Here is a 27,731-nt window from a genome sequence, read left to right on the forward strand (position 1 = left end):
GATAGGTCCATAAAAGCCATAGCAACACTTCATTCTTCAAAGAACAAAATAATATAGTTCTTCACCTAGAAAAGTGCACTGTCACTATTCTCATAGATATTCCAGTCTAGACTGGGAAAGCATGAATGTGCATCTTACCAGCTGTACAGAATTCAATGATCTCACTCCATTCTGACACGGCGTAGTCTCCATCACCCTGTTTGGACGCGGTCTGAACAGCCACAGTGTACTCGGTGCGTGGACTTAGGAACCAGTGTCCTCGCACTGTCATGGGCAGGGGAACCGCTTTTGCTACCAGCTTAGTGGGGACGTCCTGGAGGTGACAGATAATGGACCAGATTGAATAACACATGGGCAGTTTTATATGTTCTGTTCTTGTGGTCATAGGATTTGCCATTTGGGGGGCCTTCAAAAAAATAAGTGGGTCTATAAGCAAATTTAGAAATAAGATAAAAATTTTGTGCCACAGTAGGGTTCCAGAAATAAAATTCTTATTAATTTTCTACATCGAGAGATTGATTTTTAATGATTTGGAATGAGCTCAGAGGTTAAGCAAAGTCAGTGTGATTTCAACTTTATTTAAAAAAAATAAATAAATCAAGTTTAATTGCCAAATTCCTAGTGAAGAACTACACTACCCATAATCCTGAAGAGAGATCCACCAATCAGAGAACTTGCCACCGAAATAGGTATTGTGCCAAAAGTGACCATCTACTTCCATAAAGCACTGCAAATAAATGATATTGACATCAAGTTGTCTTTCTTTCAGTACACTCTGGAAAAACTATTTCTATGTATTTAAATATTTCACAAATATGTTCAAATGTATTGTATTTTTCACTTATAGTTAATAACTTAAGTCAACACACTCTTGACTTTTTTTTCCAGATTTTTAAGTACTTTTTTTTTGCTTTGAATCAAAAGTTTATAATATTGTGATTCATCTCAGAGCTGATTGGTTTTGTTCAAGGCTTAGAACTCTCTACTGAAGAAGTTTTTGAAATCTGAATGTTAAAATGAATGTTAAAAATACATCCAGAACCAAGGGCACTGAAAAAGTGGCTGGTCACTGTTGCGTTGTTTTGCAACCAAAAAAGGTTTGGGATTGGGTGGGCATAAATGGTATTTGGGTGAGTTTGGCTCATCCCTTAGTCTAAAGGTACTGGTGGTTGTCTCCACTGGATTGTTTAATTATTTGTTTGTTTAGAATAGGATAATATACCAATATTTCTATACAGTTATTGGTATATTGATTAAATACTAGTAGTGGTGAAAAATAGATAAAAGCAAAAATGAAAATTCTTTCATCATTTAGTCACCCTCATATCATCCCAGATATAGTTAGAATTCTTTGTCTTCTGTAAAACACAAATGAAGATTTTTAGAAGAATATCTCAGCTCTGTAGGTCCATACAATGCAAGTCAATGGTGACCAAAACTTTGAAGCTCCAAAAATCACAGGAAGGCAGCTTAAAAGTAATCTATATGACTCCAGTGGTTTAATCCACATCCTATGAAGCAATCCAATCAGTTTTGGGTGAGAAACAGACCAAAATGTAACTTATTCTTATCTAAATCTTGACATCAGCAGTCTCCTTAGAGATCATAATTTCCAGCTCAATTACACCTCCGAACTTGAAATCCTAATTGTGCCTAGAGACTGCAATGGCAAGATGTTCAGTGAAAAAGGAGTCATATTTTGGTTTGTTCTCACCCAAAACCAATTAGATCGCTTAAGAAGACATGGATTAAACCACTGCAGTCAAATGGATTATTATTATGCTGCCTTTATGTGCTTTTTGGAGCTTCAAAGTTTTGATCACCATTCACTTGCAATGGATCTACAGAGCTGAGATATTCTTCTAAAAATCTTTGTTTTTGTTCAATGGAAGAAAGAAAGTCATAAACATCTGGGATAACATGAGTAAATGATGAGAGAATTTTCATTTTGGGGTGAACTATTTCTTTAAGAAAAACTAATACAGATCATATCCCTTAAAAAATATAATGTTCTGGCAATCTTTTGGTGAACACTGCTGAATATTTGGTTTGATATACATGGCAGGTCAGATGAGGCTATGAAGAGAAAAGAATGTACCCAGAATCTGTAAGCACACACCTTGTGTTTGAACTTGTTGGCATTCTTGTTTTCTTTCTTGTTGAGGTCGATGAAGTAATGTGTGATCCGCTCCTTTGCTCTGGAGTCCATGTCCCAGCAGATCTTAAAGGAGTCGCACGTGATGTTGCTAATTTTGATGTTCTGGGGAACAGGAAGTTCCTCCATCTCTGCAATGCCGCTGTCCATGGACTTATTGCCTGAGAGATGGAGAGAGATGGTGGGAGAGAAAACAGATGAAAAGTCTGAGGAAACTCTTTGTGGTGGATTCTATTTACCTTATTTAAAATATATCTGGATTTCATCTAAACATCTTACAAGTTCTCACACAGATTTTTTTAAAGACCCCTAATATCAAAATAGGAGTTTTGTAGCATTTAATCCATATCTGTTAGCCTTGTTGCCATCTAAATATTAGTGTCCTGACCTAAACGTTGACATCTTGCAGAAAATCCCTCCCTCTAATACCACCTGCAACCTTCATGTCTGTAGCCTATGGGCTGTTTACAAAAAGGGGACGAGACCTTTAATATGTTCTGCCCAAACTTCCTGTCCTTTAAAGTCTGTTTGAAATCTTTTATGGCTTTTAGTTCATGGCTGAGTTCGCAATGGCATACTCCCATACTACTCTTACTATGTCTGCCATATGGCAGAAGTAATAAGAATGTTACGGTTAGTGTGTCATTCCGAACACAGCCCATGTCTCTTAGCTTTAAGGTCATCTTTATGTTAGTGTACTCCTAAAAGTTGACAAAATTAGCAAACATATACATATTTAAAATTTACAGGGAAAATAGATCAAAAATACTGATGACTCTTCTAGAATTTAGGGATGTATCCAATAAAATGCTTCCTGTTTCAAAAGGAAATACAGTATGTCAACATAGGAAAGAAAACTGTGCACGTCAAGCCATTTCATGGGATCTTAAGGAGATTTGATATTTAGATTAAAGCAAAGGACAAAATTGCTAACAATACCATGTTTTCATGAGTTTGCCCTCCTTTATCCAGGTCACCACTGAGCATCCTGGTATGAGTACTGGTCCATTACTACAACACTAGCATCTATAAAAAGAGGTCCCTCCAGTGTGAATATTGACTGTCAGGATGTGCCACAGGGCATCGCATCAAAGTGTGTTTGTAGAGAACTGGGTCATTTCTCTTATTATGAATGACAATGGAAATGCAATGGAAGTCAAATTCAGTGAGTATGCTGTATGGTTCAACTGATAGGGTTCAACTCAACTAGATTTTTAGTTTTGGGTGGCCCAATGCAAAAAGACACCACCCCCAAGTCTAATTATTGAGTTTGGGTTTAATAATCAACTGTTGGACTGGATTAGTAATTACTTGGCTGATTCATCCTTGTAAAACTTTCAGTAGACTTCCAGACTTCCACATTGCAATCATCATCTTTTCATGTGATTTATTCCCCCAAGTAATCAACACAAACACAATCAAGCCCACCTCAAAGCATCTCCCTTTTAGCCCTGAAAGAATTTAGACGAAAACATTGTCATCATTTAGACCTGTGGATGGTTAAATCAGGAAAACAAAATGAAAACTCCTTTGCACACTCCACAGTAGTGGTTCTCAACTGGTTTTGCTTTAGGGCCACCAATTGCACTGGTTTTGGTAACTGCAGAGGTTGCAGACATATGATCCAAAGCTCATATTTACTGTTCATGGTGTTTCATCGCCGGTCGACACACTCACTGTAAAAAAATTACCCTTGCTTTGTCAGCGCGCAAATGTTCGCTCCCGGTGTGAATGGCTCCATAGAAACCTATTGTTTCTATTCAAAATCTTCATGAAAGTTCATGAAAAGGCCTTTAAACGTAAAAAAAAATCGTAATAACATTGTTGGTTAATTTGTTTTTCTCTATGGGAGTAAAAGTCATATGTTTATGTACAAGTCAACTTGTACGATTACTTACGGTTTCCCCATCTCATACTATTATAATAACTTGACTACGTACACTATATTGCCAAAAGTATTCGCTCATCTGCCTTTAGACGCATATGAACTTAAGTGACATCCCATTCTTAATCCATAGGGTTTAATATGACGTCGACCCACCCTTTGCAGCTATAACAGCTTCAACTCTTCTGGGAGTGTGTTTATGGGAATTTTTGACCATTCTTCCAGAAGCGCATTTGTGAGGTCAGACACTGTTGTTGGATGAGAAGGCCTGGCTCGCAGTCTTCGCTCTAATTCATCCCAAAGGTGCTCTATCGGGTTGAGGTCAGGACTCTGTGCAGGCCAGTCAAGTTCTTCCACACCAAACTCGCTCATCCATGTCTTTATGGACCTTGCTTTGTGCACTGGTGCGCAGTCATGTTGGAACAGGAAGGGGCCATCCCCAAACTGTTCCCACAAAGTTGGGAGCATGGAATTGTCCAAAATCTCTTGGTATGCTGAAGCATTCAGATTTCCTTTCACTGGAACTAAGGGGCCAAGCCCAGCTCCTGAAAAACAACCCCACACCATAATCCTCCCTCCACCAAACTTCACAGTTGGCACAATGCAGTCAGACAAGTACCGTTCTCCTGGCAACAGCCAAACCCAGACTCGTCCATCAGATTGCCAGATGGAGAAGCGTGATTCGTCACTCCAGAGAACGCGTCTCCACTGCTCTAGAGTCCAGTGGCGGTGTGCTTTACACCACTGCATCCGACGCTTTGCATTGCACTTGGTGATGTATGGCTTGGATGCAGCTGCTCGGCCATGGAAACCCATTCCATGAAGCTCTCTACGCACTGTTCTTGAGCTAATCTGAAGGCCACATGAACTTTGGAGGTCTGTAGTGACTGACTCTGCAGAAAGTTGGCGACCTCTGCGCACTATGCGCCTCAGCATCCGCTGACCCCGCTCTGCCATTTTACGTGGCCTACCACTTCGTGGCTGAGTTGCTGTCATTCCCAATTGCTTCCACTTTGTTATAATACCACTGACAGTTGACTGTGGAATATTTAGTAGCGAGGAAATTTCACGACTGGACTTGTTGCACAGGTGGCATCCTATCACAGTACCACGCTGGAATTCACTGAGCTCCTGAGAGCGGCCCATTCTTTCACAAATGTTTGTAGAAGCAGTCTGCATGCCTAGGTGCTTCATTTTATACACCTGTGGCCATGGAAGTGATTGGAACACCTGAATTCAATTATTTGGATGGGTGAGCGAATACTTTTGGCAATATAGTGTATTTCCAGTGATATACTCTGGATGTGTATTTTTTTTTTACCTTGCATAGTTTTGTTCATGGTTTTTTAGGATGTCACACAAATTTTTTCACTATTTTCTGTACAATAATTTTTTGAAGAATGCCTCGCAGCTGTTTTTCATGCCTGTCTAATATTGTGGTATTCAGATAAACCCACCCCTCAACGGCATACAAAACAATACTAACTGTAGTTGGTCACTACACAAGTAGGCAATTCTTGACTAGAATAAGCTAAAATGTGGACCAAACCTTTTGCTGTTTAGTCAGAGGTCTGGCTATGCGAAAAACTCTATCCCTAAACTCCCCCTGTCCTGGCACCAAGGTGGCCCTGTCTACTTACCCCATCTCTATAGGGAAATGCGAATGAATGAACTTGAAAGATAGAGAGGGTGCACAGAAAAATAGAGCTGTACACAGACATATTACCTGCCCAGTCAGCTAAAACCGCTGTGCAAAGACACGCAGGATAAAGAGAGATGAAGGGAATTAATTTAGAGCTGGCAAAGCACCATACGGGAGACGTCCTCCTGAGTCTGTTCAGATGAAATGTTGAGGGTGAGCAGTTTCCTCTCAACCATCAGAAAGGACCTGAATGAATGATTCATCGCCAGGCCCTTACTGTAGCTCCCAGTGCTGAATCATTTCTTGTTTTATCTTTTGCCTGCAGAATGCGTTCTCAGAACAAAGACTCAGGAGAACAAGAGACCACCTACGTTAAGGAGGAGCACTCTGACACCAAGTACAGTCTCAATAGTAGGCCTGTGCTGACTGATGAGAATTACTTCTGGAACACTTTTTTAATAAAAGAAAAAACAATGGCACTTTCAGATCACAAGTACTCCTTATTCATAACCAGAGAAACAAGGCAAATGAGAGATTTCTGAATAGGGAAGTCTGCTTTATCATCATAGTTTTATGTGGGTGGTTTGTGTAGGTTGCCAGTATGAAGTAGCTGGAACAGCAGGAAGTGACATATTAAGTGTAGAGCTGTCCACCTCACTTAACACACACCCACACAGCAAACACAGTAAAGAGACTCACAGTCATTAACACACTTATAGAGCACACATGTGCTGTATATACACCGATGAGCCAAATCATTATGACCAATATGCTGTTGGTCTTCCGCGTGCTGCCAAAACAGTGCCAACCCGCCGAGGCATGGACTCTACAAGACCTCTGAAGGTGTGCTTTGGTATCTGGCACCAAGACATTAGCAGAAGATCCTTCAAGTCCTGTAAGTTACGAGGTGGAGCTGCCGTGGATCTGACTTGTTGGTCCAGCACATCCCACAGATGCTCAATCAGATTAAGATCTGGGGAAATTGGAGGCCAGGGCAACACCTTGAACTCTTCATTATGTTCCTTAAACTTTTCCTGAACAATGTGTGCAGTGTGGCAGGGTGCAATATCCTGCTGAAAGAGGCCACTGTCATCAGGGAAAACCATTGACATGAAGGGTTTACCTGGTCTGCAACGATGTTTAGGTAGGTGGCACGTGTCAAATTGCAACCACATGAATGGCCAGACCCAGGGTTTCCCAGCAGAACATTGCCCAGAGCATCACACTCCCTCCACCAGCTTGTTGTCTTCCCACAGTGCATCCTGGTGCCATCATTTCCCCAGGTAAACGGCACACATGTACACAGCTGTCCACGTGATTTAAAAGAAAACGGGACTCATCGGACCAGCAGACCTTCTTCCACTGCTCGACTGTTCAGTTCCAATGCTCACCTGCTCATTGTATGCACTTTTGATGGTGGCACTCTGACCGGTCTGCAGCTACGCAGCCCCATATGCAGTAGGGTGCGATGCACTGTGTGTTGTGACACATTCCTTCCATAACCATCATTAAAATTTTCGTGACTTGTGCCACAGTAGACCTTCTGTCGGTTCAGATCAGACGGGATAGCCTTCATTGCCCTCGTGCATTGATGAGCCTTGGGCACCCAACACCCTGTCACCGGTTTGTGGTTTGTCCCTCCTCGGATCACTGTCAATAGGTACTCACAACTGCTGACCGGGAGCAACCCACAAGCCTTGCCGTTTCAGAGATGCTCTGACCTAGTCGTCTTGCCATAACAATTTGGCCCTTGTCGCTCAGGTCTTTACTCCTGCCCATTTCTCCTGCATTCATGTTTTGGCTCATCAGTGTATGTATATTTTGTGTATGTTTTTATGAATATATACTGTATATTCAGTACTGTGCAAAAGTCTTAGGCACATAAGGTGTTTCACAAAAGCATTTGTCTTAAGATGGTTATTTATATCTTCAGCTTTATTGTGTCAATAGGAAATATAAATGTTAGACTCCCAAACATTAATTTTGCAAATAGAAATGATTAGAATATAATAACAGGGAGCCCTGCAATAGATGTCATGGCCCCCACAAAGCACCCCACTGAACATCATGTCAGTCTGAGATTACATAAAGAGACAGAAGCAATTGAGACAGCCTAAATAGATAGAAGAACTTTGGTGAATTCTCCAAGAAGCTTGGAACATCCTATCTGCCAACAACCAAGAAAAAAAAATAAATAAAATAGGCTCCATTTTCAGACCAAGGCATGTTATTGACAGGTTTTGTGAGATTCGCCCAATAACTAACCAATAAAATCTTTGTGCATCAGTATTTTTAAAGCAGAACTATCCAGCATAGCAAACTGACATTAAGGGCATGCATCCAATAAGATGTAATGAAAGGACAGTTTGTGGGACGCTGTAACTAAAATTACTTTAAAAAGCCCTAAGAGGATCAAAAATCCAAACTGCTCACATAATAATAATAATAATAAAAATAAAAAAATAATCTGTTGGCGAAAAATGTTTAATGTACAAACCAGCATCTTAAATCAGATGCTTCTTCAAAGTAGCTTTTTCTTTGTCCATCCTTCTTTGTCTAGATTACAGCTCTAAAAATCAGAGCATTCTTTTAAACAACTTCATAAGTGCATCTTGTGATGCTTTTTCAACAGTATTGAAGGAGTTTCTATGTAAGTATGCTGGACTCTTGCTGGATACTTTAACATGCTTGTTAAATTAAAATTTTAGTTATGTAAAGAAACTTATACATTGGCAGAATTTATATTTTCTGCTAAATCAATTTCAAGCATGTAAGCATAAGCCTTTAAATCAACTGTTTATAAAAAAAAAAATCTAAATTCAGTCAAGGGTGTCAAAACTTTAGACTGGTACAGATACTATGCACCATATACTGTACAGGCCTACATTTGTTAATGACAACTTAAGCAGCACTAATAACTTGTCATCTAGAATCATCATCATTGATCTGGACACACAGTCATGCACAGAATAACTCAGTTTAGCAAAGCCTAGGAATGCAAAATCCATCTAATTTTGTCTTTTTTCCTTGTAAGGACATTTGAATGGGGTGATATGGATGTGTGGGAAAGGACTCCCCTCCCAAAAGAGTGTGCTATTAATATATCTATCCATGATAAGAATTAATGTGGATACTTAGTTGTTATGAACTTAAATTAAGAAGCTTATCTTAGTAAAAAAATCATCAGCAAACATATCTGCGTTGTTTTTTAATTAATTAATTTATTTATTTTACATGAAGATTTTAGGTTAAAATGTACATACAGTATATTTAAAGGGAAGTTCAATATCTTAGGTTCCCCTTCTGTCACTCACTCGACATTGTGTCCATTTAGTGACACTAGGGGTTGCCCTTGGGAGCCCCAAACACCTCAGATCTTTGAGAAAAGGCCAATGAGAATTGGCGAGTGGAATTTGCATGCCACTCCCCCAGACATACAGGTATAAAAGGAGCTGGCTCACAACCACTCATTCAGATGTTTTCTTCGGAGCTGAGCGGTTGTACTATCAGCGAGCTGAATACTACTGCTGTTCCATTCACCTCTTAAGAAGCGTGGATATATGGCGCATTTCCAGCGTCTTTCTCTCCTTCTGCATAACGAGTGCAGATTTCGCCCCTGGGCACTTTGACAGCGCTAAAGAGTATATTTTCTCTATTAGAGCACACACATTGACGTTGAACGTCTTTTTAAAGACACATATTTATAAAGATGCCTTTCTGTCTTTGTGTGATTCCTGGATGCGGTCGCTATCTCTCCGCTTCCGACGGCCACGGGCGCTGCCACACGTGTCTGGGCAACGATCACACTGAGGCAGCGTTCGTGGATTGTTCATGTTCTTATTGCGAGAATATGACCATGGCAACGATGCGGTCGCGGCTTTTCTTCTTCCAGGGGAAAGCCACTCTAACCGCCCCCATCGCCTCGCCTTTTACCTCCGGGTACGAGGCCGGCCCGGCTGGCGCTGGAGGCGATTTGGGGGCTTCAATGGCCGTGGCTCCGCCGGATAAATCCCTGCAGACCTCCCATTCCCCAGCATGCTCGTTTGCCCCCAGCGAGTTCCGAGAGGAGACCAGCTCGCCCCAGGGCCAGCTTAGTGTCCCTTTCGGAGCTCCGGAGTGGGATGAGTGCTCGATCGCTGCATCGGAGAGCGTACTGGCGACGTCACATGCCGAGGACTCGACTGGGCTGCCACCTTCGGGTTGGCCCACCCAGTCTGAGGCTGATGGCGAGATGAGCGCCATGCTTGCCCGGGCTGCCGCGTGTGTCTGGTTGGAGTGGAACCTTCCACCCTCCCCTGAGCCCTCACAGCTAGATGATTGGTTCCTGGGTTCGGGGTGCCGCTCACAGTCATGCCCCCCCCCCCCCCCCGGTCCCTTTCTTCCTGGAAGTGCACGACAAGCTGACTAGGTCGTGAAGGGCACCTTTTTCTGCCTGAAACCGACCTCCCAGCTCGTCCACTCTCACTACCCTCGATGGCGAGGCAGCCCATGGGTATACGGAGGTCCCTCAGGTGGATAAGGCAGTTGTGGTGCACCTGTGCCCGCAAAGCGCAGCCACCTGGCCGGATCGCCTGGCACACCCTTCCAAGGCCTGTAGGACGACGTCATCTCTGACTGCCGAAGCCTACAGCACCGCTGGTCAGGCCACCTCTGCCCTGCATGCCATGGCCCTGCTGCAAGTACACCAGGCCAAGGCACTAAAGGAACTGCACGTGGGTAGTCCTGATCCCGATATGATGCAGGAGCTGCGCTCAGCAACCGACCTCACCCTCCGGGCGACGAAGGTCACGGCGCGAGCACTTGGGCAGGTGATGTCCACCCTCGTGGTCCAGGAACGCCACCTGTGGCTGAATCTGGTCGAGATGAGGGACGCGGACAAGGTTCGCTTTCTCAACGCCCCCATCTCCCAGATCGGCCTATTCGGCGACACGACGAGGACTTCGCCCAGCAATTCTCGACAGTGAGGAAGCAGACGGAGGCTACACAACACATCTTGCCCCGAACCTGAATGAGTGGTTGCGAGCCAGCTCCTTTTATACCCGTATGTCTCGCCAATTCACATTGACCTTTTCTCAAAGATCTGAGGTGTTTGGGGCTCCCAAGGGTGACCCCTAGTGTCACTAAATCGACACAATGTCTTGTTCCCTCCATCAGGGAACAGAGGTTACGACAGTAACCGTGACGTTCTGTGACTTGTCACCATTATTAACCTTTTCATGAGTAAAAGGTTCACTTTGGAATTTGGCTGTTTATTACATAAAATAAACATATTATGTGCTTGAAAAGACTCTTTGAGTAGCTGTTTGTTTGATGAATGACAACCACTACTAACGTTAAAAAATGGCAACACACATCGGAGGAAGATCGCGTTTGATGTATTGGCTGTGCATATAAGAGCTGTAAACTTTTAATCGTGGAACTTTGGTGACGAGTTGGATGTATGTATATAAAATAAATGTATTCTGTGGTTTAAAAGACTGTATGAGTAACTATTTGAGTGAATATAAATTACAGACACTTGACCAATGCAGCCTGTGTTGGCGCAAAAGCAGATTTGAATCTGGCAGCTTGTAAAGTAACTGGCTGTTGCAGAAACACATGTGTGACGCTACTCTGTGGGGCCCAGTTATTAACCGTCACACATCACACATCACACAGAGTAGCATCACACATATGTCTTTCTGCAACAGCCAGTTACATTACAAGCTGTACATATGAAAGGGTTAATCACCTTTTCCCCTTCACTTTATTTTAAGTGATCCTGCAGTGGGTCAAATTAATTTGGCTACCCATCAATATGATACATAATATAAAAATTTATTCTGAAATCTCTCTTTCTATTATTCTTGCATCAGAACTATCATCTGTAGATTGATGATGCCTTTAATAACCCTAATAAACTGTCTGTGAAGATAGAATCTATAGTTCATAATCATAAAGAACTCTATAATTATATTTCTGCAAAGTACTAGCAATGGCAGAAAGATGAACATAGGATAAAGCATATAAATGTTATTTCATTAATACTAACTTAATATTTATCAGTCACAACAAACATAAAAAAAATAATATTCTTAATCAGTATTTTTGTCTTGCTTTCCAGTAAAAATCACAAAAAAATTCCAGAAGTCAAGATAAATTTACTTGAGAAACAAGATATATTTATTTGCCAGTGGGGTAAGAAAAAAAAGATATATTCTCTGAAAACAAGCCACAATTTTGCTTTTCAAGTAAATATGTCCTTGTTTTAAATATGTATTGATATTTTTATTGGAATATGACAAAAATACTGATTGATAAAGTGATGTTTTGCAGTGAAGGTCATAGCATCAATTTCAGAGCAGAGACACCCTCTCTGGCTTTCATCCGCTCACAGCATCCGGTTCCAGGTAATCTTTACTCCACAACAGCACAGAAAACAACTGATGATGATGCAAGCGTTTAAGCCTGGAGGAGATTATATAGCCAAGGAGAGAAACTATTTCACCTACCTGCAAGATGAACACGTCCTCTCATGGAGTTCCGCACACGAGAGTAGCAGTTTTGATTGTAATGCAGTAGCTATGAGATATCAGGCTAGGGGACATGGTCTCCTGTTCAGCTCAAGTGCACTGACCTGTCTCCAGTGCACCCTGAGCTTGAGCCACACGCAAATGGCTTAGAGTAGCTTTAGCATTTGTTTTACAAGCCTAGCGCACTCCCATAGGTGGAGCCCAGATTATGTCATCAGTCTCTGCTGTGGACAGACTCAGTGACTGACTGTGGGTCAGTGCTGGACTGAAATTACAGAGCGAGAAAGAGAGTGAGAGTTGGGATGACATGTCTCTTGGTTGGGTAATCAAGTCTCCAAATCCAAAACATAATTTCCACTAGGAAAGCAGAAAGTGAAGCAAAGTTCTGCTCCCATCCTTTCCCACCCTCTGCACTATCTGTCATATTTCCAAAAGATGACATCATTCTTAAACTGTCTAACAGCTGCAGAGTTTAGCGTATTAGAGACTATTTTCTGTTGTGGTAGTAGGAAAGAGGAATCCATCTTTTTTTTGTGAATGAGACACACACTCACAATTTTAAGTGAAAGATATTGAACAAAAACAAAAACGTACTGTTCTTAATCATTTGTCAAGGCAAGCCTTGAATGTTGGCTTGACAAAGCCTGGATGTTTAAAGCAGTTTGAAGGTTAGTTTGAAGTTTGAAGTTTACACAGGTCTTATATGTGAATTTTTTTGATGGTTTGAAGAAAGAATTGAAGCTTGAAGGGATGTAGGCCTCGCTATGGTGCTCGGTGTGGTTGGCAGGTCATTGTTAGGCAGTTGCTTGGGTGTTGCTAGGTGGCTCATAGGTTTTTCTGACTGTTTTCTAAAGCATTGCTAAGGTGTTCTGACTGGTTGCTAGGGTTTTGCTAAACCCTTTTGCCTCCTTGCTAGGGCATTACAAAGTGGTTTCTAGATTAAACATTGGCATGTATCTTGTCCTGCACGTTTGTGCTTTGGACATGAATGATGCCTCAAATTGTCCAGCTTATTGAGAAGAGGTGCTATTACTTTCCTACGCAACCAGACTTATGATTTTCACTTGGCGAACAATAAAATAGGTGAAAAAAATCTTACATGGAAGGAGGAAAGCAGACCAAAGAGACTTGGTGTAAGCAGCCACCAAGCAGCAACCCAGAACCTCATAGCAACCAACCAGAATGCCCAAGCAACCATATAGCAACATGCTAAAAACCACTCAGAATACTTCAGCGACTGCATAAAAACCACCCACAACCACCTAGCATCTAGTTAATTCTTGCTATCTTTGTATTAGATAAAGATGAACATTCATAAACCTACAGAATATGTTATTCACCCAAATATAGCATAGTTAGGGACTCTGCTCTTATGCAAAATAAAGCCACACAATGATGACATCCATTGGCATCCTCACATGACCAGACAACAATGTACGCATGAGACTGCAGACAATAGCTATCTTCATGCTCAACATTCTCTGGTGGGCCACTCCATGAGCCCTACAACACCCTCATTGAGCTGAACAACACTCTGAGCAGCTCTCCACCGCTCTGGAGCATTAACACAGAGAGGGGCTGTTTGTTACATTCACTCTAATGAATAATACATGGGAAACATGATGCAGCAATAGAGCCTTTCATCAGACACTTGTGGATGAAATCCAAAGCCAAAGTTCACCTGAATGATTTACATTTTTCATCGTGAAATAGATGCATTTGGATTAAAATTGTATTCCTTTATGATGAGCACTTATATTTGGGTAATATTTTGTATGCAACGTTGGTGCATAAAAGCCCATGATTGGTGGATTATCTAAAAACACATGCAAAAAAAAAAAAAAAAAAAAAATGTATGTTGATTGAATTACTACATGATAAAACAATGCACTGAACAACAGAACTAGACCATCTTTCTGGATCATGCCAGTTTTCCTGTATGTTCACCACTACTTATTTGCCACAAATTCACCACATATTGACTATTTTTGTATAGCAAGTACTGAGACTCTAGTACTGGGAATTTACCATAATATCTTGAGGCTATGATCAGAATAACATACTACCGTACTACCCTTACTATTTCTGCAGTGAAGAGTATGCATACTGTGCACAATATGCACATTTTCTAAGCATGGAATACCCAGATGACCTTCTGCAGCATACAACAGAAAACCCTGTGTGGAATACTGTATGCCACAGTACAATGTTCACAATCTTCCATTTCCAGTGTGACGAATACACCGGAAGTAATATCAACCATGAATTATTAACATCTCCATTTTGACTCATTATTTAATTGGACTGCTAAATATTAAGACCAGTCTTAAAACTGGTACATAATATTGGATCAGAAATGCAGAATAACCATTTTTCTTTCCAAGATGATAACTGGTTGCCACTCAATAAATTAAACATGCAATGACATCAGGTGACAAAAATATAGTAACCTATACTACTGTTTTAAATGTTGGCTATGTTCAAAAGGGAATACTATCTTACAACATATTGAAAACTTTTGCAGTATACTACCTACAAACCAAAAATCAGTCAAATCAAATCCCTTTATTGTCACTCAACCATATACACAAGTGCAACAGTGGATTGACAGCTTATTTTTTACCATAAAAAAAACAAAACAAAAAAAAACAATAGACATTATTCCATAATAAACATTTCAAACAGTAGTACGCTACAGGGTGGTCACCTGTCATTGCAATTCAGCAAGTGGAGTCCAGCTATTGGCTAAGTTCAGAATGGCATACTACCATACTACTATTAATATTTCTGTCACAGCTATATATGGAAGAAATAGTAAGAACAGTATATCATTCCAAACTTAGCCATCATTGTAAAAAAAAATAAATAATAATGATAATAAATTGTTTTTTTTTAATCTAGTTTTGTGTAAAAATAATTTTTAGTTCATTCATGAAACTTTACATGGCCAAAGCTGGTAGGTCCTTTGAACATGTAGTCTGTAAGTCAATTATCCTGCCCACTCCTTGGACAAAGCAGATCGTTTCTTTGATATGTAAACGGTTTAACCAATCGGTTTGCTAACATGGCCCAAGCTAATATTATAGGTCCTCTGACATTTAATCATTTAGCCAATAAACCTGTTTGCTTTTTCTTTGTCTAACATTTACAGTAAATTGCACAGTTTTTTTTATATATAAGCTGGTTTACTGCATCATGCAATGATGAAATCGATGTAATCTCCCTGCTCTCACTCACAAAGTGTGTGTGACCTTTCGAAACGTGTCCTGTGCACTCACAAATCTATTAGAAAACCATACAGCTCTGGCTCTGTTCATCTGTCACGACGTGTCCATTGTAATGAGTTCAACATGATATCGGGTCGATGTGTCTTCATGTGTTTGTGACAAGTGCCGTTTCTAATGAAGGTGGAGACTGGCTCATGTGATACGAGTTTATCACAAATATAGACTAAAAAACAGTTAAGAAATTCCATTGTCATAAGGGCAAAATGGATTTTTAATCAAAATAATGCAGAATACAGTTATATTATTAACAGAAATATTTATAGCCGTTAATCACGCACCAGTGTATGATGTATTGCTGAATAAACCTGTCAGACTGATTTTAAGGTTATTGATCATCATTGGTGAATTGCTCCAACAACACCTGAAATATGATGAATTTTGATCAAATAACACTAGAGGAAAATACCTGATAAAACTTCAAATAAGTGGCCAGAATGTACTGCTGTTTTTCGTGGAAGAAGGACTTATTGTTTAAGACTTTGAAAACACCTGGTGTGAGTGAACAGAACTGCTCATAACGTCTCTGTGACAAAGTCTCTTACTTTCTTGAGTTCTTTCTGAAGGAGAAAGCGGGAGCTAAGTAAACAATCCAGCGTGAGTTTTAATTCTACACTTTTCAGCGTCAATCAACAAACTGCTTTTCAGCACAACATAAAATGCATGAGCACACAATCACGCATCTCTCTCTTTCACCTCCAGCAGTCTAGACACCCTTTTTATCCCCCTCCAGCTCTCACTGAAACACAGAACAGCTATTAGAGATTATTTCCCACAATTGCCAATCCTTACCATTCTCCTTCCCCCGGCCTTGCTCTCCATAGACGTTGCTCAGCCACACCCACATCACCACATACCACCATCACCCGACTCAGGCCGGGAAGCCATCCAGCCGGTGACTTACTCCCCACTCCATTTCTAGAGAGGAAATCCACCACAGCCATCTACACCCCCGGCCTGTGGACCCCCTCGAATTTAAAAGGCTGGAGAGCCAGATACCAACAGGTGATCCGTGCATTGGCATCCTTCGTGATGGAGCCATTGGAACGGGCAGTGGTCCAAACAGAGGGTGAGGGCCCAACCAAGCAGGTAGTACCGGAGTGTGAGGACCACCCATTTGATGGCCAGGCACTCCTTCTTAATCGTGCTGTACTTCGTCTCTTGCAACGAGAGCTTCCGTCTGATGTACAGCACAGGGCATTCCTCCCCCTCCACTACCTGGGATAATACAGTCCCCAACCCCCTGTCCAACGCATCCGTCTGCAACAAAAATGTAGAGAGAAGTCAGAGGAATGCAAGAGCGGCCTGCTGCAAAGTGCAGCTTTCACCCATGTGAACGCCTTCTGACAAGGCTCTGTCCACTGGACCAGATCTGGTGCCCCCTTTTCAGTGAGATCAGTCAGCAGGCTGGTGACGGTCAAATAATTAAGCACAAACCTATGATAATAGCCAGCCAACCCCAGGAAATGTCTCACCTCCTTTTTGGTATTAGTTCTCGGGCAGGCTGCAGTCACTGCGATTTTATCAATTTGGGGCCACACCTGCCCATGACCAACGACCTCAGGACAACACTCAGATGCTGCAAGTGCCGCTGCCAATCATTACTGTAAATAATGATGTAATCCAGATTGGCAGCGGTGTATGCAGCGTGCGGTCTGAGGAAGTGTCACGAATTGGTGTAATCCGAATGGTGTGGAAAATGCCATCTTTTCACGGGACATGGGAGTTATGAACTGCTCGATCCAGGGATACTGGATCTGCCAGTATCCCTTTGTTAACTCCAGTGTCTAATAAAAGCGAGCCGCGCCTCACCAATCGAGCAGTTCATCAATACGAGGCATTGGGTATGCATCAAATTTAGACACCGCATTGACTTTTCTATAATCCACACAGAACCAGACCGAGCCGTCACCAACCAGAACCAACACCAGTCACTGTGGGATTCTTCTATTACCCCCATATCTGGCATGGCTTTTAATTCTTCCTGAACCACTTCTTTTTTTGTGCTCGGGTAATTGGTAGGGACGACAGCGTACCACTACCCCTGGGGTCATCTCGATATGGTGCTCATATGAAATTCTAATGAAATTCATATGACTGGGAAGAAGCAAGAACACATCGGAAAATTCTCCTTGCAACCTGGCAACCTCCATGACTTATGACAGTGAGAGGTGGTCTCCACAAGTGACTGGGGTGACTCGATCGGTGGCTTTTATGTTCACCTCCGGTCCAAACTCCTCTCTCTCCGGTACCACCATCGCCAAAGTCATGGGGACCGCATCTCTCTATGGTTTTAGGAGACTGAGGTGGAAAATCTGACATGCTCCAACTCCATCCATTCATTTAACCTCACAATCGATTTCCCAGACTCGCCGTGTGACCTCAAAGGGCCCTTGCCACTTGGCAAGTAATTTAGAGCTCAATCTGGGGAGTAATACAAGAACTTGGATTCACCATTCACGGCATGCCGAACATCACCTGTGAACATCCACGTGAATGCCCGTCCAATAGAAACGGGCCATTAGGCGGTTTAGTGTTTTTTCTTGCCCTAAGTAACCCGCCATCAGATTATGACGAGCCATCTGGAATAGCATTTCCCGACGGCACTTCGGTATTAACAATTGGGTTGTATCCTCCTTTGTCTGAGAGTCCTGCGTCACTCGATACAACCGATCCTTAATAATGAAAAAATACGGGTATGAGAGTGCAAGAATATGAGTATGCTTTTGCCGTTTGAATTGAATAGTGATGGGCACTAAGGGGTAATCGTGAATATCCCCATGCTCACACCTTACCTTCACCCGCAGGCTTGTATCCAAAGCCTCGGAATGAACCAAGCTTTGGTAAATAGAGGTTTGATTGCAACCTGAATCCACCAAGTTTTGATATGTACCCCTCTTAATACTCGCTTGGCCATGCCTACATCACCACAGTCTCATAACACACTCACTATGATGCTGTGAATTCTTTATTTACAGTTGCCTTTACTAAGACATGAATCAATTCATAAATTAATTAACATCAAAGTTATTAGCTTTAATTTACCTTGGAGCAATTTTAGGTGTCCTTGCTGATGTTATACGTGTTCATTTGGGAATGAGGGCTGACACAAGTTTAATCCATAGTATGGTCTTCTTTACTTAAAAATAAAGAAAAAAACACTACATGTATCCTTTCTAGATACCTTGTGTCCAATTTACAAGTACATTTAGTAAATGTTTTTTACATTTTATGGATCATTTCTATAAAATTTCCCTTAAAACTACTCAAACACACAGTACTCCCACAACAATCTCGTTAGAAAAAACCAAGCGCTTGTCAGAGAAATGGCGGACGGCAACAGTTGCAAAGATAGGATTGTTTAGAAACGCTTTTAAGGTGGGGCTTAGCGAAATGTCAATTGTGCAGCAGCAGAATGTCATACATGATCATTGCAGCATGTCCTATGTACACTATATTGCCAAAAGTATTCGCTCACCCATCCAAATAATTGAATTCAGGTGTTCCAGTCACTTCCATGGCCACAGGTGTATAAAATGAAGCACCTAGGCATGCAGACTGCTTCTATAAACATTTGTGAAAGAATGGGCCGCTCTCAGGAGCTCAGTGAATTCCAGCGTGGTACTGTGATAGGATGCCACCTGTGCAACAAGTCCAGTCGTGAAATTTCCTCGCTACTAAATATTCCACAGTCAACTGTCAGTGGTATTATAACAAATTGGAAGTGATTGGGAATGACAGCAACTCAGCCACGAAGTGGTAGGCCACGTAAAATGACAGAGCGGGGTCAGCGGATGCTGAGGCGCATAGTGCGCAGAGGTCGCCAACTTTCTGCAGAGTCAGTCACTACAGACCTCCAAAGTTCATGTGGCCTTCAGATTAGCTCAAGAACAGTGCGTAGAGAGCTTCATGGAATGGGTTTCCATGGCCGAGCAGCTGCATCCAAGCCATACATCACCAAGTGCAATGCAAAGCGTCAGATGCAGTTGTGTAAAGCACGCCGCCACTGGACTCTAGAGCAGTGGAGACGCGTTCTCTGGAGTGACGAATCACGCTTCTCCATCTGGCAATCTGATGGACGAGTCTGAGTTTTGCGGTTGCCAGGAGAACGGTACTTGTCTGACTGCATTGTGCCAACTGTGAAGTTTGGTGGAGGGGGGATTATGGTGTGGGGTTGTTTTTCAGGAGCTGGGCTTGGCCCCTTAGTTCCAGTGAAAGGAACTCTGAATGCTTCAGCATACCAAGAGATTTTGGACAATTCCATGCTCCCAACATTGTGGGGACAGTTTGGGGATGGCCCCTTCCTGTTCCAACATGACTGCGCACCAGTGCACAAAGCAAGGTCCATAAAGACATGGATGAGCGAGTTTGGTGTGGAAGAACTTGACTGGCCTGCACAGAGTCCTGACCTCAACCCGATAGAGCACCTTTGGGATGAATTAGAGCGAAGACTGCGAGCCAGGCCTTCTCATCCAACATCAGTGTCTGACCTCACAAATGCGCTTCTGGAAGAATGGTCAAAAATTCCCATAAACACACTCCTAAACCTTGTGGAAAGCCTTCCCAGAAGAGTTGAAGCTGTTATAGCTGCAAAGGGTGGGCCGACGTCATATTAAACCTTATGGATTAAGAATGGGATGTCACTTAAGTTCATATGCGTCTAAAGGCAGATGAGCGAATACTTTTGGCAATATAGTGTATGTTCTATCAGTAGTAAGTCTTCGTACTTGCTCTGCAGTAGCGTAAGCAGATCTAGTGCACCAAGACCAATTTGTACCAACTTGTAAAACCTTACATTCATTCGGAGAGTTAAAAAGCCAGTGTCTCATGGGTAATGTCTTAAACATACATTACCCATGACTCTAATAAACCACACACAGACTCTTCACCACAATGCAGCTGCTGTCCATGTTTATATAATTTCTCCTGCTTAAGTTCCCTGCTGAAGATGCAGGCATGAAGGAGTTTAATATATCCAGGGTGATGATATTACTGAACCACTCTTTTGTCTGAGAGAGCGCATTAATGTTTCATCAGTTCTTGGTCCCAAAACTATAAATAGAGTAGCATTTAATTCTTTAATGTGTGGAATCAGAGCGGACGAATGCTGCAGAGAATGGGAAAATCAAAGCACTCGTACTGTGCAAATTCAATGACACATTGTTTGTTCTGGTCAGGGAAGTGTTGACATGGGTGATGCCCCTGAAACAGTGATGGAGAAATAAAGCTGCCAATTGTGCAGTGCAAGAAAACATTGCAGACACTGGGCCTTCTTAGGTGGTTGCTAGGCAGTTAGTAATGTGTTCTGGGCAGTTGGAATGGCATTGTTAGTTTATATATATATATCAACACTCACTGTTTTAAATTGTTCTTTCACATCATAACTTCAACTTGATATCATGATATTACTTTGCTTGACATTGAAAGTTATATAATCTGCTGAATAACCATTTGAAGAACCCAGCTGTTCTCGTGAGACAGAGTGGAACATTAAAGGATTAGTTCTCCCAAAAATGATAATTCTCTCCTGATTTACCTTTAAGCCATCCCAGATGTGTATGTCTTTCCTTCTTCAGCAGAACCGAAATGAAGATTTTTATAAGCACATTTCAGCTCTGTATGTCCATACAATGAAAGCGAATGTGTGCCATGACGCTGCTGGCTGTTTGACTGTCCAAAATGCATATTTAGGCAGCATAAAAGTACTCCACATAATCAATGAATGTCTTCTGAAGCAAATCGATTGGTTTGTATAAAAAATAAATAGATAATTAAAACTTTATTATGCCATTTCAAACAGATATACAGCGGTGGGCAGAAGCAGCAATTTAAAGATAAAAACATTTTAATTATTGATTTGTTTCTTACACCAACCTTTCGGTTTGCTTCAATAGACATTTATTGATCAACTAGAGCCATGTGGAGTACTTCTATGCTGCCTAAATATGCCTTTTGGACTGTCAAACAGCCAGCAGCGTCATGGCACCCATTCGTTTTCATTGTATGGACATACAGAGCTGAAATGTGCTTATGAAAATCTTCATTTTGGTTCTGCTGAAGAAGGAAAGACATACACATATGGGATGGATTAAACATGAGTAAATCATGAGAGAATTTGTGGGTGAACTAATCTTTTAAGAAACCGTAATTACAGCATCAAATGCAGCCTATCTACCCTTGAGTTTAATGCGTAAGTTCCCATTTTCTCAAAGCTGTCCAGAATCTAAAGATCTTGAGCAATGGAAATTAGCCAAAACCCTTAATGATGAACTGCTTGAATAGCTCCTGAAGATTATTACCACTGTAGTGATCCCTGGGGAGATGGATCATCGTGTTAGAAGATGTGGCACATGCTTTTTTCTCAGTGCTTTTAGACCAATGCTAAGGCATCATTTAAATGATGACAAGTGGAAAATGTGCAGACAACATTGGTTTTCAAAGAGCTGTTTTGATGTTTGACTGGCGATAGAATAAAAAATAGCTCTTGTAGGAAATGCTGTCTCAACTGGTAGGATTTTTGACAGGACTCTGATGACATTGGTCGGTGTTTCATGATATTTATGGAATCGTATGTTTGTAAGACATTATCATAAGGCTAAAATTGATCTTGGAGTAATGCATTGCCAATTTTAACTAATAAAAACATTGTACTATAAAACGTTTATTCTTATTATGTTCATCCAACATGAGAGTTACATTGCACAAAAACACTTCACAAAAATTCAAGGCAGTTTTCACAAAAATAATATGAAATGTACATTTTTTTTATTTAAATGAGTTGAAATGTTTTACTGGGTCTGAATCAAGGTCAGAAATTACAGTAACAGGGGCTCAGGGCCAAAATGCTCCAAAAAGTGACAACAATGTCCCCAAAAATTAAACAGTGGGGGCAAATATAGCAAATATTGTATCTTTGTTTAACATAAAAATGTGTTGATGTTTATTTGAGTTTGCAGGTGATGGCTAATTTTAATTATTTTAATTAATTGATTAACATGACATACTGTGTGTTTTATATTTTAATGAATGGATATATTTTAACTGAATGGATTTTAGGTGAGACAAATTCACTTGTGCATGCACAGTAAGTGTCTCTTTAACACATTTGACTTTTTTCTGTTTTTCATGAGTAAGAATTTGCAATAGATATGACAGGAAACAGTGGAGTCTTGTTAGCAAAAGCTAAATTATTGGCAGGTGAATTGGTGCTGGCTTGATCTACTGTGCCGCCCCTCTATGAGGTGCAGAGGGAAGGGTCCGGAGAGTGTACAGAAAGAGCTTATGGCAGCAGTACGGCCGCAGCAGCATATGGGCCACACAGCAGGCCTGTCTCATTAAACTAAGAAAACGTATCAGAACACTACCTGTCCAAACCAGAGCATTTTGAAAATTGTAGTGTATGTAAAATATGTTTTCTGTTGCTATAAAAGGCAAAGAGGTAAATCAAAGCCATATAAATACCCAAACACAAGGAGGTGCATAAAACGTGAAGAAAGCTACCAGTTGCCATTTCCATTCAAGTAAAAGGCAGTTGGACAGTCCCATCCCAATGGTCAATCGCACCAACAAGCTGTCTTATATTTCTAGGTATAAAGTGATATCAGACCGGTCATCCAGGTATTTCGAGTCATTCTTCCTATGTCTCGCATAACTCTGCGATCTCTACAAGTAGGCTAATAAGATCATTTAAATTCCAATCAATATTACCATCAATATTGTCCATTTAGATATTTATTTGGCCAAGCAGTTGTGTAATAAGTGTAATAAGGAGCCATCCAACAGTCAATTTTACAATGTAAACACCAACAGAACTCTAACTTATGCATGCCATATAGTTTGAGAGGGTCTTAACAGAGTAGCATTGAAACATGTATCTTCACAAAGGTCGTCCTCACAGGTTTATTTGATTCCTCATTGTGCAGTCTATTGGTTTGTATTGCGAAACATAAAACTTGTCTTGGTGCCTTTTCTTTGATTGTGCCTTTGTTTAAGGTTAAACCTGGTATCTGTTACTGCCGTGTGATATTTCATACGGTTTATAATGCGCACTGTGCTTAAATTTAGCTTTTTTTGAAGATGCTTGCATAGTCCTGTTTTTTTATTTTTATTTTTATTTTTTTTTACTTTTATTGCTAAAATAAGCAATGTGTGTTTTCTTAACTACATTTCTATTTAATTATGAATTTACTGTAGGAAGAAGCTATGATGCATGATACATTTCCTAGTTCACCTGCCAACTCCTGAAAGTTGTATTGCTTGCCTTTTAATAACTTGTTCAGTTCAATGAGAGTGAACAATGGACTTGTCAAGGGAGAATTCAGAGTGAATATATATGATTAAATCTCTTAATAGAGCAGCAATGTGGCATGTAACCATCTTAACACTTTGGTTTAAAGACAGATAAGTTGTGAGAAGCACATACACACACACAGGGTGAAACTGTGATGCCAGCTATGTAACACCACTGAGTAAAATGAGATCTGAGAAAAACAAGTCTAGCATGGTGTTTCTTTTGTTGTGATGTTTGCACTTGAGGCGGCATAAAAACATGAACTTGGAGTGGAAGGGCACAGTCTTCTGTTTTTATTAGAAGTTTAGCATCCTTTCACTGTAGTAAACCCCATCAGCATAGATTAGTATACTATGATATGTAGACATGTCTTAGAAATTGGGCTGTCAATGAATTTGCTGAGAAAGGCCCCCAAAAATAGATATATAGATACTGTATATAATAATATGAATGATAAAACAATACAGTATAATAAAAAATATTATATGTAGGACTTAAAAGAAATATAATAATTCAAACATTCAAATTATGTGCATTATTGTGGCAGACAAGTAAAGCATAGATTAGACAATACAAAAAGACACTTTAGAAGTCAATATATTGTTTGTTTTAATTCCATATTATTAAACAAGCCTACAGTCAACAGCAATCCATTTTTTCAATTGAGTTTGTCATTCTTGCGTTCTGTCTGTGCCATTTTTAATTTTTAGACCATGTTCATATGTCAGATGGATGATTTGAAAGGTCATAAACGCTGAGTTTTTAGGACACTGTGTCAAGTGAAAATTACTTGAAGCTTTGAAAATCACGCCTTGAGACCACTGCATTTTGTTGTGCTTCGCCAAGCTGTCAAGGTTGTCCTGTCCTGTGTGACCGGATCTCATTCTGTGGCTGTGCTGCTTGTGAAGCGGGCTGACTGCCCATTGCTGACACAGCTCTTAAAAACACAAAGTTAAAGAAATGTGTCTCAATGCAAAGAATGCAGAGAATGGACTTGCGTTCTTATGAAGACCAATCTTGCCAAGCTACCTTGGAAGAACGAACTCAGAAGAACAGGAGGATGTAGAATCCATTTATTGCGAATTTTGAGATGTGCTGCGATTTTCCTGTTGCGCAATTAACCGTCACAGCACATTTAAAGGCAGTGAGAGAACTACTGGCATATCACACACCAGTGATAGCATTATCTTCATCACACCAGTGAGGTTTTGCAGGACTAGTGACACGTTAAAATGTAATAAAATCTGTTAACACTCGTTTCCTTCATGTGTTTATTACTTCATTAAAATGATGCCCAACAAAACAACAAATGTTGATGGAGTATAAGGACTCTCATGAGCTGTCAGACTTTCACGAGCTTACAACGGGAAACTCTTGAGGTAAAACACAACGATAAATGTCCTTAGTCTGCCACCATTGTACTAGGTTCTTGCACACAAATCACCGTCCGATGCATCCTCGATAATCGGCTTGATCAAGAACATATAAGGGTAATTTTATGCATTCTCTGTACTTGTGTTATTGAGTATTGGAATTGAACTTTGGCAGTTGATGATGATGTCGAACGACTCCTCGGGAATGCAAGAACACAAAAAAACACACATTGAAAAACAGCCATAGTATATCAATCTCCACTGTCACATTTTTCTAATTTTGTTTTTGCCGATTCACATTCTTCATGCATACCGCCACCTACTGGGAAGAGAGGAGAATTTCTAATAAAAAAGAACTTAAATATTGATCTGTTTCTTGCCCACACCGATCATATCGCTTCTAAAGATATAGATTTAACCACTGGAGACTTATGGATTACTTTTATGCTGCCTATATACTTTTGAGAGCTTCAAAATGTTGATACTCATTTACTTGCATTGTGAGGACCTACAGAGCTGAGATATTCTTCTAAAAATCTTTGTTTGTGTTCAGCAGAAGACAGAAAGTCATACACACCTGACAGGGTATGAGGGTGAGTAAATGATGAGAGAATTAAAAATTTTGGGTAAACTATCCCTTTAAAAGTACTTCATGCTTGAATTGCTCTGCTTGAATTATATATATATGGTATTAAAAAGGAGACAATGTTTCTCCATCACTTACTGATAAATGTACCTCTTGCAAATGCTTTGACCATTTCAGTTCCAACCAGTCTTCAGGGGATCTATAAACATTTGTATGTATCTAAATTTGTACATATGTAAGAGCTTAACACTTTAGATGCTGCCAATATGATATTGTATGTTTCAATATCTACCAAACATACGAAAATGAATGTACACTTTAAATGCAAATACCTACGAATACGAGCAAGATCCCCCTGGATGTAACCCTTAACAGTTTAAAGTCCAAATTCCACCAATTTAAACAGCACTGCTGTTTCTATGAGCATGCTCAGCTCAGAATGGGCTAATAATCATGAATCAACTCTATTATTTCTGTCTGATTCACGTTTGGTTTGTTGTCTTTTTGCTGTGCTGTGTGCAGAGTGGACACAATTAGCAAATTGATGGCCGTGCTAAATCGTTTCTTTCATTAAACAGGCAGGCAGGCTTGGCAGATGGTGGCCCCTGTACTGGAGCCAGTCCCCACACACACAGCTGGCCAAAGCTGTATATTCATAGACAGAGGTAATTAGCTAGCACTGTCAGGCTCACACAAAGGAATGGCCCATCTGAGGTGGCCCCAAGGGTGAAGAAATGCCTCCCTCCATGCATGCTTATCTAAGAGTGCTGAAGCACAGAATCGACTCATCCTATTTTTTCTTTTTTTTTTTTTTTTTACATTTCACAAATGCATGCTTGTTCTTAGAGTGTTCTGTGTTTCAGAATCAAAAACTTCCCTTGAGTCAGTCTTCAACAGTTTTATGATGGAAATATATGCTTGATTTAATTTCTACTGAATCCTATAGTCAAACAAAGATGAACTTAACATATTGGCACCAAGTATTCACAACAAGGTCATAAATTACGCTATTAGTGTAAACACCTGAGACATATTCATGAATGCCATTTGTGTGCTACAGTTTGTGTGTCCATGACTTACTATTGATATAAGCAAGAGGATAAATAACAGAAATTACAAACAGCATTTGATAGATTTGAATCTTTTTAAATTTACAATTCAAAATGTTATTTCTGAATGTGTTTTTCATTGGAATCAATTTGTTTATGTCTCCATTCATCACTATTAGATTTTAATTTTTAAATATCATGCGTTCACTATCTTTTAAATTATTATTATTATTTTTTTCTTTTTCTAAAAATCCTGTAGCACTGCAGCGTATAAGAGTACATGCACATATATACACCAATTAATGATGGAATATAATGGTATAAATAGTTTTGTATTTTGTACTGTATACTGTATGTCTCCTGTTTTCACATCCTGTCCCTTTGTTTACTTTCTGATACATTTATGTACTGCATATTTAGACATTTTTGGACAAATCTTCAATTTGTGTCCCCATAGTGTCCCCAGAAAGCTTTAAATGTAACAGGGTTGCCACAAAACATGTGTGATGTATTACAAGGTAAACTGATATATTTTTTAATAATGGTTATCCCCCATTTCTATAGCGGTAGGCCTACTTATGGCCCGAAATGGGAAAATATGATTAGCCTACTTGAAAGATCAGCAGTACTAACATTTTCAAATGAAATAATAAAAAAAGTTAAGATTTGTTTTTTTTTATTTATTTATTTTTTTTTTTACACAAATGGCACTGTTTCCAAGAATGACCCACCTAAAGTGGGAATATGCTCATTAACCTTTAAAAACTGGCAAACCTTTCCTCTAAACCATGACACAGATGTCCACTACTGTGTGTCAACAGAAATGGAGAGAGGCGTTTTGGTGTATAATATGGGAGAGGTATGGATCACAGGGGACAGATGGATCTGAACAGAATGTACCCATTGTGACTCAGTCATATGTATCATATCCTCGTCATGCTCCCTCCTGGTTCAG

General features: G+C 40.4%; 1 protein-coding gene across 2 annotated transcripts in view; it reads right to left on the reverse strand.

Moving 5' to 3' along the window:
- The window catches only part of LOC127423371 (phytanoyl-CoA hydroxylase-interacting protein-like), a 39,607-nt gene that overhangs the window by 8,551 nt on the left and 3,325 nt on the right, over positions 1-27,731 (reverse strand). The window contains exons 1-3 of one of the 2 annotated variants that reach the window (XM_051667623.1): positions 12,174-12,319; positions 2,120-2,316; positions 139-313 (exon numbers count right to left, since the gene is read on the reverse strand). In XM_051667623.1, coding sequence (XP_051523583.1) covers positions 139-313; positions 2,120-2,316; positions 12,174-12,198 — 397 coding nt within the window. In that variant the 5' untranslated portion in view covers positions 12,199-12,319. Of the gene's footprint in view, positions 1-138; positions 314-2,119; positions 2,317-12,173; positions 12,320-27,731 lie in introns of those variants that run through there. The other variant, XM_051667622.1, reaches the window with a different exon arrangement.

This window comes from Myxocyprinus asiaticus, chromosome 32, assembly GCF_019703515.2.
Source record: "Myxocyprinus asiaticus isolate MX2 ecotype Aquarium Trade chromosome 32, UBuf_Myxa_2, whole genome shotgun sequence".
Lineage (NCBI taxonomy): Eukaryota > Metazoa > Chordata > Actinopteri > Cypriniformes > Catostomidae > Myxocyprinus > Myxocyprinus asiaticus.